Genomic DNA, 15,396 nt, shown 5'->3' with positions numbered 1-15,396 from the left:
TCTTTCCTAACTGAAACCTTTTCCCACACAAACATTGATCCCTTCAGAAGAGTCAGTAGACAGAAAGGGTACATGTGTTTCTGAAAAGGAAATCAAATAGGCCGTCAAAGAGCATGAGCATTGAGTGATATAAAAAGGAGCAATTTCACACAAGAAAGTTTTAGTTTGCTTTTTGTACGTTTTTCCATTGTGGTATGTAGACGTGGTAGCAGCATTATAAATGCAGAAGGGATGTTTGCAACAAAGATACGTAGAAGATGATCTGCAGGTATCAGGGCAACTAAGAGAACCTCCGGAGGTAAAACCATAAAGGACTATAAGCTAAGACTGAGGTAGAACCCTGTACGATGCATTATGGGAGCTGAGCCAAAGGTACCAGACAGCGCCAATGACCTTGTTTGCCAGGGATTAGAGTTCAGTGACTGATTTGGAAGGATACGTAAGCCACAGGATAATGCAAAAGTCTCGGACCCAATGTAGACTGGAACTTCTAAGGAGACCATTTCTCTAAGGCACATGTGTCAAACACAAGGCCCGCGGGCCAAATCCAGCCCGCCAGGCCTTGCAATGTGGCCCGCACCGCGCTGTCATCACTGCACTCCGCTGTCAGTTTATGACATTGTCAGTTTATGACTGTTCAGTAAACCATTCGGCCCGCGATTTAGGCTGGATTTTAGATTTTGGCCCCTTCTCTGATTGAGTTCGACACCCCTACTCTAAGGCAACGATAGAAGGTTCTCACCCATGTTGTTCATTTGCAAGGTGCTTGAAGTTAGGCAATGGCAGGTTGAACACCTCCCAGTCAGTGTTGAGCACTCAAACTAACTGAGTGGGGTGTCTTCTACCCCCCAACCACTGCTTTTTTGTGCCAGGGACATCTAGACCTAGGGATTTTAAATGTATTGCTTTTGATTTCATGGAGCTCACTTCAACAGTAAAACCTAAGTATCAATAGCTTGAATTTCTCTTGGATTTTTTCTTATATTTCTGATAAATTTCTTATGAAGAGTGCCCTTAATGGGCACCCATATCATCCCCAAGGCAGTGCCTATTATTAATACAATGTCAGAAGAACTCCAAGTATTGTTCCCTTTGTTTTGATAAATTCTGTAAATGAGCTCTTACCTGCACCTTTATGTAAGGAATCACTGTGTAGGCCAACTGTTCCTTTCTCTAGATAGCTTATAAGCATCTGGATAAATTTACATTAGAAATTCAATTAACTTTATATTACAAGGTCAATTAATTTGGCCAAGATAGAGATTGTTTTTAATTACTTTTCCTTGTAGGTCTTCTCTTCTTGTCCAAGTACAAGTGGCACTATCAAGTGATAGTATCATTGTCTGTTGGGTGCCTGAAACGCATATACAAAGCACACTGGAAGTGACTGCCTTGGTTAAATGAATTAACTCTTGGCAATTTATCACTCTTATAATCCTTAGGATTTAACATACCAGTAAGCAATAATGGAATATTTTGGCTCAAACAATTTCTATAAGATCATTCTTGGAAATATCCTTTTACATTTGTCCTTGTTATTTTCTATTTTCTTGCTGAAAGATGATAATAAAGTAAATTTATTTTAAGGGTTAATCCTTATTACATTATATCACAGTGTATTTTATGATAAATGGACAAATAATAACATGAAAAAGTATTGTCTTATTCCATTAGCATATTTTTGGTTATTTTTGTGTTAATATGGGCCAACAATTCACTCTTTCATGTGGTACTAAAACTCTTTACACTTAAGAGACTCAAGAGATTACCACTTATCCCTATGTAACACCCACTTGTTACCAAATGGTAACAAATACTAAGTAGTGATTGTTTGAAAAGAAAACAATAAAGAAAAAGGGAAGGAGGGAAGGAGTAATATAGAATAGTATATGACTACATTTTCTAATAAAAGGCTAATATGCAAATTGTCCCCTAAGGAGTTTGACCAAAACGGGACATCCACCACTCTCTATGTGTGCTGACCACCAGGGAGCAGCATGGAATGAAGGAAGGCCTGGGCTGGCAGCCCTGATTGCAGACCAGGCCTAGGGACCCTACCCATGCACAAATTTCGTGCACCAGGCCTTTAGTGTTAATGTATTACCGTATTTTCCGGCATATAAGACGACTTTTGAAACGATGTACAGTATCAATATATGGTATATTACGGTATGTTCAAAAAATGTCACTCATTAAAAATTTAATTAAAAAAAGAACTGGTGTTGCCTAGGAAGTGGGGGTAGTCTTATACAGTGAATATAGGCCTAAATCTATGTTTTAACTGTAAAATTGGGGGGTTGTCTTATACGCCGGAAAATACTGTAACTCAGACCTCCCGATGACCAGCAACTTAAAAATAAGGCAAACAACTCAGGAGTTTGATGTGAGGCTAAGCGTGATGATGAAATCTTTTGGGTTTTTTTTTTGCAAAAGGGACCAGCCTGCACCTTATAGGAGCAGTAAGATTGTGCTAACCACTTTATAAATGTTATCTACATAATTCTCACCACCAATCTATGAGATATGATTCATTTTTCTCATTTTGCCGATAAGAAAACTGAAGCCTACATTTCAGCAAAGGCCACACAGTTCATTGGTGGCAGAGTCAGAAACTGTGCCCACCTCAATATATCTTTCCAGACTCCCCATTTTCCTCTAAGGTAAAGACACTGGCTCTGAGAGTAGTAATATAATGAAAAGCTTTTAAAAGGGGTTGGGGAGTGTGCTGAATTCTTAGAGGGCAGATTTGGAACAAAATCAGAGGAAGGGAATGCATTAGGCAAGTGCAACTCAAAGAGTAGCCCACAAGAGGATAAATCAATTATGTCATTCAGCATAGTTTTCCCCTATGACAGCAAGTTTTCAAAGAAGGGAGGGATGCATTTATTTACACTCCAGTGCAGGCTTCTTATCTCTGCTTCTCATCTCCTCCTGGACAGTTTACAAACCAGCATCCAGTCCAGGAACCACACTTTAAAGTGGGAAAAGCTTAAGAAATGTCTTACAAAATTTTCCTTTTCTGTGAACAGTTAAATCATTTTGGATAAAAGTTAACCAAATATTTCCTATGTTTTCCCATTTATGAAAAAGAAAGCTAGATCTTATCCACGTTACAGATAGTAACAAAGGCTGATGTCATAAACCCTTTAGATCTATGGGGACATTAACCATAGTTGAAACGGTATTGCCCTTACAAGTTTTAATAAGCCAATCTCTCCCAAAAGTAGTTTCCTAAAGAACATATAATATTACCATCAAACAACATTAGTTTGGAGTGAAATTCAAATTTTAAAATGTGTTAATCATACCTGCACCTCCACCAATGCTTAGAATCTTAATTTCTGATTTTTTGTCTCCAATCCTGAAAAAAAAAAAATGTAGTTTAAGAAAAATGTGCTAGATGCTTGGAAAAATCTGATTATTAAGTCTAGTTGAAGACAGCAGTCTAAAATTACAGTGAACAAAAGCTAGGCCAACATGAAAGATTCCGATTTTTTTCGGTAGTTATCTTGCTGCCTTTAGAAATCTTTAGAAATATAAGTTCTATTCATTAATAATCTTGAACTGGTAGATATTTAGAAACACACTATACACATCTCAGAGGTAAGGTAAATCATTTTTGAGAATTGATTTGGAGAACAAGAGAAGAAAAAGTGAGTCCTTGAGTCTTGGGATGTAATTAGGCATTCGCTGTATATGGGAGAAGGTGGAGGTGATTCATACTATGTCTATGTCTGCCTTCTTTCCTTTCTTCTTGCTACTTCTTTCCAACAAGCAGGCAAACATTTATTGTATGCCTAATCTAGGCCCTGGGAAGATAAAGATGAATAAGACACTCCTTTGCTCTCAAGCAAAATGTGAGATGATAAAGCCTGACATTATAGCTCTAGTGTTAGAAATAGAGTGGAATTTATGGCCTGGAAAACAACACTGTTACTTGCTTTAGGTTGATGTAAAGGGGTCAGAAATAATCTGACTGCACAGTGACTGCCAAGTTTCAGGCTTGGCAAATGCACAATGACGTGGTGAAGCATGGTGCCCCAAAAGGAAACTGGAGAATATAGCTCGATGGCAGTGTTACTCGTATGTGTTCTCAGGGCTTTTCTTTTTCTTTTTCTTTTTTTTTTTTTTTTGCTTGTTTTATTTTGTTTTGATAAATCTGAATTCAGTAGACATTTTGATATGCATTATTTAATCTGGGTGAGAAAGAGATCAGGATAAATGATGTATTCTGGAGAATTATTGTCATAAAGTAATGGTCAAGACCAGAAGAGTAGATTCCAATCACCCAAGGATATTTCAAATACTTAGAAGGGTAGTGGGATAATGAGGTAATATTAACTTTTAAAAGTCACTGGATTATGGGACCTACAAAAAGCAGACAGGGAGCAGCAAAGCTCAGAGATAGATAGGAGTACTAGAGAAGGAGAAAGCCATCTGTAGTGTCAAAGGTGGCAAAGTAAATTTTTTTTTTTAAAAAAAGGAAAATCTCCATTGAATTTGGAAATATTAATATGTTTGATGACATCAATTTTAAAAGTAGGTTGAGGGAAGAAGCCAGATGACAGTGGGATTTAAAGTGTGCTTGGTAAAGAGGAAAAGATCCAGTGAGATTGCTGAAATGGGATGAAAGAGTGAAAAGAAAAGGGGTAACTACTAGAGGGGAGACATGAACTGAAAGTATGTTTGTTTGTTGGGCTTTAGGATGTAAACAAGTCTACTCTTTGGCTAAAGTTAAATTGGAAAGTAGACTCAAGGACTCTTACGAATGAGTTGCCTTCCTTAGTTCTAATTATCTTCCAACTCATAATCATGAGTCTTAATATATATACACATTCCTATTTATGTTTTTGGTTAATATTTTAAAATGCTCATATGTGTGGATAGCATAGTTGAGACTATGGATCGTATGGGTGGGGAACCTTTTTCCTGCCAAGGCCCATTTGGACATTTATAACATTATTTGCAGGCAATAGACAATTATCAACTTAAAAATTAGCCTGCTAGCCTGGCTGGTGTGGCTCCTTGGTTGAGCATTGACCCATGAACCAGGAGGCCATGGATTGATTCCCTGTCAGGGCACATGCCTGGGTTGCAGGCTAGATCTCCAGTAAAGGATGTGCAGGAGGCAACTGACCAATGATTCTCTCGCATCATCGATATTTCTCTCTTTCCTTCTTCCTTCCTCTCTGAAATTAATAAAAATATATGTTTTAAAATTAGCCTGCTATATTTGGTCAAACATTTAATTAACTCACCCATAATGCCTTGGCAGGGTCAGACCAAATGATTTCAAGGGCCTTATAAGGTCTGCAGGCAGGACATTCCCCAACAAGGATGAAATCCCAGTTTACTGATTTGTTACCTTTAGCAAGTTATTTAACTTCTCTGCCTCTTTTTCACCTATGAAATAGAATAATAATAATATGTTTGTAATAATAGGATTGCAATAATGGTATCTAACTGATGGGTGAGTACGAGGATTAAATTATTTAATTCATGTAAATCTCTTAGACATGTGTCTACTCATGACAAACACACAGCCTATATTAGCAATTATTATTTAGAATTAGGAAAGAAAATTCCATCAGAAACAACTAAAAGATTTTGGCAGAATGTTGCAAATGGTTGCCTCTGGAAAATGGGTGACAGGGTTGGGAGTGGGTAGGGCAAGAACTAGTTTTTTTGTTTTTGCTGTTGTTGTTAGTAAGCTTTTTAGAACCATTTAACTTTCAAAGAAGGGTTTTCTTTAGAATGAAAAATAAAGCAGGTATGTTGTGTACTTACATAACTTAGAAACAACTTTTAGCATCAATTTTAAAGTTCCTTCAGCTAAAGCTCATTCCAAACATCACCTTGGGCGGAGTAGCTGGGGGATTATTTTTTAAGTAAATGATACTTTGATTTAGATAATTTCTAATTATGTATTACCATTATAATAAACACTTATTATGCCTTTGAAAGCTCTTCAATCTTTTACAAATTCCACATTCAACATTTCCTATTGGATTGCAACACCTTGAAGAGAAGGGTCATCATTTATTATGTATACCCATGCATGGTGCCTCTTCAAACCACACCAATGGCTAAAGAAAACCAAGTGGCTGGGTAAGCTACAGACATTTGGTTCTGCAAAAGAACTCAGAAATTAACTCATTACTTTCAATTTTAGAAATTAACAAGAAGACCCAAAAACATAAACTGTAGTTACGGCCCAGATAAGAAGTTTGTATTTGCTGTCTGCTTTGATATTTGCACCATTATTCTATTACTTTTGGATTATTAAAATTATGTAATACTCTACTTTTAAAAATCACATTTGAATTGTATGTCAACTGTAAATTGAAATATTAAAAAAATTAAAACATATTAAAAACTAAGCCATAAAAAATAGGATGGGAAACGATCCCATATACATCCAGCAAAGTCTCTCCGTTCAGGCAGAGTACCACATGGGGAACGAATCTCAGGCCTATCCTAGAGAAAGCCAGCAAAAGATAACATTCCAGTTTCCCTGGCTGCTGCTGATTGGATCTGCAGTCAGTCATTTCTTCCCAGTTTTCCATCCTTATTTCCTGAAGCAGAGTGAGTTACAGCAATCCACCCCTCCACAGGTGATTTGATTATCTTTAGCACGTGGAATCTGTTACTCCTGTAATGCTTATCAGCCCTGGCTCAAATTGAACACATTAATCACCAAAAACAGCAGTCTGCTCCAAGGATAGGAGCTAGTGAGGTTCACTGGTAATGGGAACATGCTTTTTCTTTTGGGCCACTTTGCTAATATTAAGTTGAAAGGAATTTTTTTTTTTTTTTTTTTTTTTTGCAGCGTGATAACCATAACAATGGATAAGAAAAAGGAATTTAAATGGATATTAGGAGAACTGAGAGGCACCCATTCAATTCTCAGGGGCAAATAGTATTTTGTAATTTGATTCTAATGAGAAGAATATTAGAATCCTTTAGGGGCATTTTTTTTTTTAATGCAAAATTTAGAGGAGGGATGAAAAAAATATGAACTCAAAGATTTGCATCTTGTCTTTCCCCAAATGAACATGGATTAGTGCCTTCAAATAGTTAATGCTTATCTCCATGCAGCTGGAAATACTGCACAAATGGGATCCTTTGAATGTTTAAAGCAAAAGTCAAAATAAAGAATCGCAGGGAAAGGAGTCCAGTGGGAGGCAGAAGGAGCCGAGCCGGCAAGGCTCTCAGCGGCGGTTCTGGTTCTTATCCCCTCGCCCAGCCGGCAGGGCTGGGCCCCACCCGCCTATCACTGAAAGGAAAGCACGGAGGCTCCTTCCCTTGACAAAGCGTCCTTTTTGTTACCTTGCTATTATGCCTGGCAGCTTCTGGTCCAGGAATTCCTGCATGCACTGGTGTTCCGTGGAGTTGTTGAGAAACCTCCGAAAAGATTCAACGTATCTGCTGTGATCTGAAAACAAGCTCCTCATGGAAGATGCCATGTTTGGTTTTCTGAAGAGGATAGGGAGGCTGGGAGGGAGGGAAGATTTAACTTCCCCTCTCCTTCTTTTCCTAGTTCCCTTTTTCTCTCCCCACCCCCACCAATTTGTAGTAAAAAAAAAAAAAAAAAAAAAAAAAAGTAACTGGCTAGGGAAAGGCTGTTGTGCAACGCTCCTTACTAACTCAGCCTTCATTCTTTGTATGGGACTTTGCACTGTTACTTTAAGCCCTGTTTTAAAACTCCCGAAGTTCACAGAGTGTTGTAAAAACAAATGACATTCTGATCACTTCCTGTTTGGTCAGCAGCTGTCCAGGAGTAAGATCCAAGTGGGAAAGTAAGTGGCTGTTTTCAGGGCCAAAGGGGACAAACAGAAGTAAACACGCCAGCTACAAAGAGCTTTCTTAAATTCACAGCTGAAAGTTTTGACATATTACTATCATCGCTTTCCTGCTTTCTGTGGATCTTCATGCCTTCGTGGTGTTCCTTCACAGTTGAACTCTAAACTCATTTGCTGCATTTCTTCAAATACTGATTAATGTGTTGTGATTTAGGAAGACTCTTTAGAATAAACCATCAGAGAAGAACCAGAGAGCTATTAGCTACCCTGTTTCCCCGAAAATAAGACAGTGTCTTATATTAATTTTTGCTCCCAAAGATGCGCTAGGTCTTATTTTCAGGGGATGTCTTATTTTTCCATGAAGAAGAATACGGTACACATTTATTGTTAAATGAAAATAAAGGAAATTTATTACCTGTATACGGTACGGTAGTACAGTAGTTGTCAACACAAACCAGACAAACTGTGAATCCTACAGTATCAAGAATTTACTCATTTATTCAATGACAATCATGTCATCATCTTCTGGAACATCATCATAACAATCCAATTCCTGAATTTCCTGGTGAATTTCTTGTGACTCCATTTCTTTCAGAATCAGTGGACCAAATCTCCCATGTTTAGCCTAGGGGGGCCTTATTTTCAGGGGGATCCTTTATACTTCACTCAGAAGGAAACCCTTTAAGTAGGTCTTATTTTCGGGGAATCACGGTAGAAGGTCTCACAAGCCTATGGGGGGAGTGGGTACAGATGAAGGGATTGGGAGAGAAATTTTAGGGCAAGAATGCAGGGCACGAGGATGGAAGCTGAGTCCATTGGGCACCTTCCCTCAGTGATTCTGAAGGTGGGATCATAGATACTTAGGGTTGGATGAGCCTTTAGAGACCCATTGGTGTCACCCATCAAAATGGTAGCGTAGGTAGGTAGAAAGATTTGAGCTGGAAGAGGCAGTTGAGGCTTGGAGGGGTTATATGTCAGATGAGACAAACCAAAAATAGACAATGGAAATGCAAAGCCCTATGTGGGTAGGGAAAATTTAGAGCCCTCCAGCATGGTCTGACCGGTGGCATAACACGCACGTAAAGGAGCCTTATAGTTCCAAGATATACATTTTTTGAAACATGAGGGAGAGGGTGATTTGCTCCTTACCTAGGGGTGTTCCAGCCTAGGGGTGCAAATTCTCTGAACTTTCAAATATCAGGGTACTTAGTTTGGTTTTGGTCCGCTGAGTTGCACATTCAGGTTCTGAGTGTACTTCTTTTTCCTACAAATAAGTCCTCACCTGCTTTTGCCGCTGTTTGTTGTCTCTTGTTTACATTTGTTCCTACAAGCAAGACAAGAACACAATGCAGAAGCACAGAGTACTCTCGGGCCAGAGGCTATCTCCAGCCAGAGACCACCCCAACCATTCATGACAAAGAGCCTCCATGTGTTAGAGTGCCCAAATGCTGGGCCTTTTACCTGGAAAGCGGTATCAAAGCAAGCCACCCTTTATCCACCGTAGGATTATTAATAATAACATACAACTTCTGGAGGAGTTGTTGTGAGAATTAAATGAATTAATCTATATACATCTCTTAGAAATGTGTCTGCCTAAACCATTCCCTCCTTCTCAGATTCAGCTCCAAATCTGCCCTCTAAATATTCAGCATATTCCCACACCCTCTTTTATAAGCATTTTATGGTCTCACTACTTCCAAGGGGATGGCTTTTATCTTAGGGGAAAATGGGAAGTCCGAAAAGGCACATTGCTATGGGTATAGCTCCTGACTTGGCCACTAATAAACTTTGTGACCTTGCTCATCAGTGAAATGGGAACAATGAATTATATCCCATAGAGTTGTGAGAATTTAAAGAGATCATTTTTATAAAGCATGTTATTACTGCTCCTGTAAGGTGCAGGCTCCTCCCTTCTGCTATAATAAAACAACAAAAATGTTTTATTTATAGAGACTGAAAATTGAGTTTCATATCATTTTCATGTCATGAAATATTGTCCTGATTTGGATTTTTTTTTCAATCATTTAAAAATATAAAAGTTATTCTTAGCTTATGGCTGCTTGTACAAAAACAGGTACTGGGCTGGATTTGGCCCATGGGCCATAGGCCAACTCCTGATCTAGTTCTTAGGCTTCCATACGTAGGCTGCTTAACTCCTATCTCTATCCAACCAGCATCACCTTCCTCAAACTGACTCTCTAAGTTTTTCTATTACCATCTTCCACTCTTCTCTATAGAACTCAATCCAAATCATTCATTCATGTATTCATCTACTAAGCAAATATTTAGTAAGTGTCTACTGTGTGCTATTCTGCTGAGAAGAAATATCCTGAACCTTATCTTCAAAGTTCCTGCCTTTAACTAAAATGCTATCTTCTCCTGAATTCCTCACTGCTTCTCTTGTCAAATCTTTCCCAACGATCTGCTCTTAATGTAATTCTCATTAAGGATTTTTCTCTCCATTCTCAATGCTTCTACCCTACTTAAGATTCTCTCTTTCTCTCTCTCTCTCTCTCTCTCTCTCTCTCTCTCTCTCTCTCTCTCTCTCTTTCACTTGCTGTGCTAATTTTTTTTTCCATTTTAAGAAAAATGTAGCATTTAAAAACACACCCTTTAAATATTTTTAAGGTTTAATGTGTTTATTTATTTACAATTAAATCTAGTAGAGCTTTATTCTATTATGATCATTCCCTAATTTTGTTGTATTTTTCCACTTTTCAAAAAAGAAAGGTAACCAAATAATCTCAATTTCTATTTTTTAAATTTTTATTGAATTTATTAAGATGACATTGCTTCATTAAATTATAGAGGTTTCAAGTATACAGTTCTATAATACATAATCTGTATATTGTATTGTGTGTTTACTACCAAAAGTCAAGTCTCCTTCATATAACTCTACTTTACTCTCTTCTACCTCCCCATACCCCATTTTTTTCTTCTGGTAATCATCACACTGAGTCTCTGTTTTTTTGTGTGTGTGCATTTTTTAATTTCTATTTATTTTTTTTACTTAATCCCTTCAATTTTTAAATCAATCCCCATAACCTCAAACAACTGTGTCAGTCTGTTCTCTCTGAGTCTGTTTCTGTTTTACAACTTTATTTTGTTCATTAAATTTCATATCTAAGTGAAATCATATGGCACTTATTTTTCTGTGACTATTTTATTTCTTTTAGCATAATACTGTCCAAGTCCATCAATGCTGTTACAAAAGGTAAAATTTCTTTCATTTTTTATGGCTGATTACTATTTCATTGTGTAAATGTACCACAGCTTTTTTATCTAATCATCTAGTGACTAGAGGCCTGGTATACAATATCCATGCATGGTGGAGAAGGAGGTCCCTCAGCCTGGCCTGTACCCTCTCCAATCTGGGACCACTCAGGGGAAGTCTGAATGCTGGTTTAGGCCTGATCCCCACATCCTTCTCACAATCCAGAACCACTGGCTCCTAACCGCTCAATTGCCTGCCTAACCATCTGCCTGCCTGCCTGATTGCCTGCCCCTAACGCCTCTCCCTGCCAGCCTAATCACCCCTAACTACCCTCCCTTGCCTGCCTGATTGCCCATAACTGCTCCCCTCCCAGCCTGATTACCCTTAACCACTTCTGCCTTGGCCACCACAACTATGGCTTTGTCTGGAAGGCGGACCAGTGGATGATAGGACTATGTCTAGTCAACCTGGTCTAATTAGCATATTACCTTTTTATTAGTATAGACTAGAGGCCTGGTGCATGAAATTTATGCATGGGGGAGGAAGGTGTCCCTCAACCCAGCCTGCACTCTCTCCAATCTGGGACTCCTTGAGGGATGTATGACTGCCCTACCAGGATCTGACCTAAATGGGCAGTTGGACATCCCTCACAATCCAACTGCTGGCTCCCAACTGCTCGCCTGCCTGCCTTCCTTCCTGATTGCCCCTAACTGCTTCTGCCTGCCAGCCTGATCACCCACTAACCCCCTGATCTGCTCTCCCTTGCAGGCCTCAGTCCCTCACCAACTACCCTTCCCTGCAGGCCCAGTTGCCACCAACTTCCCTCCTCTGCTGGCTTGGTCACCTCTAACTGACCTCCCATGAGGTCTTGATCATCCCCAACTGTCCTCCCTTGCAGGCCTGGTCCCTCCCAACTGTCATCCCCTGCTGGCCATCTTGTGGCAACCAACTTGTGTCCACATGGAGTCAGGATCTTTGACCACATAGGGGCATCCATCTTATGTGTTGGAGTGATGGTCAATCTGCATATTACTCTTTTATTAGATAGGATAGGTACCTGGGCTGCTTTCAAATCTTGGTTATTTTAAATAATGCTGCGGTGAACATAGGGGTGTATATATTCTTTCATATTAATGTTTTGGTTTTCTTCAGATATATTTCCAGAAGTGGAATGGCTGGGTCATAAAACAGTTTCATTTTTAATATTTTGAGGTAAGTTCATTTTTAATTTTTTGAGGTAACTACATGCTGCTTTTCACAGTAGCTACAGCAGTCTGCATTCCTACCAGCAGTGAAGAAGGGTTCCCTTTTCTCCAAAAAGTTTTGCCAACACTTTTTATGATCCTTTGCCAATTTTTTAATGGGATTGTTTGATTTTTTATGTTGAATTTTATAAGATAGTTATAAATTTTGATAACCCCTTATCACAGGTGTCATTGGCAAATATGTACTCCCATTCAGTGGGTTGTCAAGGAAACCTGAGTACTGTATAAGCTTAGTTTCTTCCTCAATAAATGACATTGGGTAAATTATGTAACTGCTCTAAACTTCTCCTTTCCCATCCTCCCACTATATATAAGTTTGGGGAATGAAGTTAGAATGTTCTTTAATATTTCTTGAAATTCTACTTAGTCTTCATATTTTGAAAAAGATAAATAAGTATAGGTTTATAAAACTAAAAATAGATATATTCATAACTAATAGTACCACTGTATCCAAATAATCAATAAATCATAAGTGATAACCTAAATAGTATCTTGGTAAGGAATCCTTTGCCTTTATATAAAATGTCATGAGCCACAGTTTATCAATGAAAGTTGCTTAACCTTAAACTGCTGGTGTCATACTAGTTAGTGTGAGACTTAGGAGCTATATTGAGAACAGTCTCTAGATAATAGTAATTAATTAATTAAGAAATGCTGGACAATGGAGCCACCTCTTGCATACTTTAATTGATCAGACTTTCCTGAAAGTTTATGAGATTGGAGAAAGGAGGACTTTGCTGTATTGCATTAACTCAGTCAGTTTACATGAAGAAGGTTCAAGGTCATGGCAGCTGCTTTGTAAATAATCACAGGACTAAAAGCAGTGGGTGCTGCTAATTGTTTAACATCTAAACTCTTGGGGGGGAGGAGGGCAAAGTCCTGATTCATAGCATTTGCCAATTTCCATAGAGTGAAAAATTCCACCATGGCTGAAATGTCACGCCACCAAAAAAAAAAAAAGCCACAATGATTTTTTTTTTCTTTTTTTTTTTTTTCACATCTGCTTTTTGGATGCCAAAGAAACGTTGCTTGGTATTTCAAAGTTAGTTAAAACTTTTCACACTATTGAGCCATTCATTAGTCAGATAAACACTAAAAAGCTCACCTGATTTTCATAATAATGCTGTAGAATCATTTCCCTAAGATTCATTTTATCACCTTTTTATCTCCAGTCAAGAGTAAGAAATGAATGCATATTGGAATTTAATTTGTTTAGGGAATTCATTTTGTTTAATTTGATTTTAAAGTACTACTGCAATCTGGCATTGAGAAGAGATAGCTTGAACTCCTTAATACTCTTATCCAGAGAGATTTCCATAGTGAAAATGGAGGGAGAGGGGAAGTAGATATTGATGATATTAAGGCAAATCATTTTAGAAAACCCTTAGAATGAACCAAAATTATGTGCAAAAACTCAAATTGGGATTGGAATTCAAAGCAAGGTCTCAGTGAATACAGAGCTGCTAAATGGCAGACAGAGGAAAGAATAAATGAGCTCCAGCTTTTGAGAAACTTAATTAAAAGTTATATCAAACCTGGAATTCTCCTGAAAGATTTTGTTCTTACTTTAATAAAGGTTGTTTCTCATTGAGAAAGCAATTCTAATTTTATACTAGGATTGCAATTCTGTGCTGAAAATGGCTTTTCTATGAGATCTTGTTCATTTTTTCAAACACAATATATTTCCATCCCTGGACCTTTCTCTGGCATCCAGACAGGGCAGCATTTGCCAAAACAATGATAGGAATGCTTGGAAAACCATAGCTTTTCTTTGAACTTTATTACTATGAACTACAGAACAACAAAAATCCAGACCAAGGGCAGTGCTGAGATTAGAAAGAAACCATATTTACCACCCATATGGGAAATTTTCAATTTCAATTTTAAAATTCTGGCAGGGACAGGAATGAGATCAGTGGTTGCCAGGGTTAAAGGTCGGGGGGGGGGGCGGGGGGAGGGACTACAAAGGAGCAGCAAGAGGGAGTATTTTTAGAGTGATGGAACGATTCTGTATTTGGGGGCATTTGTCAAAACTCCTAGAACTGTATGCCAAGACTAGGGATTTTCACTGTAAGTAAATTAAAAATAAACAAGTAAACAGCATCAACTTTTACATTTAAAAAAAGTGTATCAGTTTGGCTTTCTGATATGTGCTTCTCCAGTAAACTTGACACATCTAACTAGGATTTCTCGACCTTCCTAATTGCTATTTCAAAGCACATGTCCCTCCCATATCTCTTTAACTTCCCCAAGTTTTGCTATGATTTCCTAATTTCTCTCTCTCTCTCCCTCTCTCTCTCTCTCTCTCTCTCTCTCTCTCTCTCTCTCTCTCTCTCTCTCTCTCTCTCTCCCACCCCCCAGGAAAACAAAACAACTTTGAGAACCAAGGCCTCAAATTAATGATGGTAATAAAAAGAACTCAGACCTGGGAAAGAGCATTCTGATGGTGGGGAAGCTATGCTGAGGGAATAGCTTCACTCTCAAAGTGGTGGCGGTTGGGGTAGAAGGTTGACTTGGGGGGGTGGGGGGTAGCTCTTTTTTATTTTTTTGTAAGACCCCTGTGAGTCTGAAAGGGCTAGGGATGCAGATTAGGGAAGGAATAATTCTACCTTATATTTATAAAATGTGTGATAATTTACAATAATCTTAAACTAGCTTCTCAGTTACTCCATCAGCGCACTCCTGAAGGTAGGGATCTTTGTCTCCATTTTACATATGAGGCCAGTTCACTGGGACAGAGAATTGCCCATGGTCACTGGGCGGCTGGTACTTAAAAAAGCTTGTACTGGAGCTAAGATTCCTGGTCTTAAGTGCTACACTGTTTCCCCTAAAGTAAGACAGTGTCTTATATTAATTTTTTTCTCCCAAAGTTGCGCTAGGTCTTATTTTCAGGGGATGTCTTATCTTTCCATGCGCTAGGTCTTATTTTTGGAGGATGTCTTATTTTAGGGGAAACACGGTAGCTTCAGTTTACAACTCATGTAGTTTCTGCCAAATCGCTGTGAGGCCAGAGCTACCCACAGCAATACCACACCCAGTGAAATCCTTGCCAGCGGTTGTCTTAAGGGTGTGTGTGGGAAGTGAGTCAGCAATCTAGACTTTGGGCTTGTCTTTT

General features: G+C 38.5%; 1 protein-coding gene across 1 annotated transcript in view; it reads right to left on the bottom strand.

Annotated features, from left to right (window-relative positions):
• HNMT (histamine N-methyltransferase) overlaps window positions 1-7,695 on the bottom strand; it is a 32,046-nt gene extending 24,351 nt beyond the window's left edge. Inside the window, exons 1-2 of the mRNA XM_084892645.1 lie at window positions 7,330-7,695; window positions 3,309-3,361 (exon numbers count right to left, since the gene is read on the bottom strand). Of these exons, the coding sequence (XP_084748771.1) occupies window positions 3,309-3,361; window positions 7,330-7,658 (382 nt within the window). The 5' untranslated portion in view covers window positions 7,659-7,695. The remainder of the gene's footprint in view (window positions 1-3,308; window positions 3,362-7,329) is intronic.
• Window positions 7,696-15,396: the final 7,701 nt, after the last annotated feature.

This window comes from Pipistrellus hanaki (assembly GCF_964339955.1).
Source record: "Pipistrellus hanaki genome assembly, chromosome: 8".
NCBI classification, from domain to species: Eukaryota; Metazoa; Chordata; class Mammalia; order Chiroptera; family Vespertilionidae; genus Pipistrellus; species Pipistrellus hanaki.
Note: the sequence above shows the minus strand (reverse complement) of the source record. Positions and strands in the feature narration are given on the sequence as shown.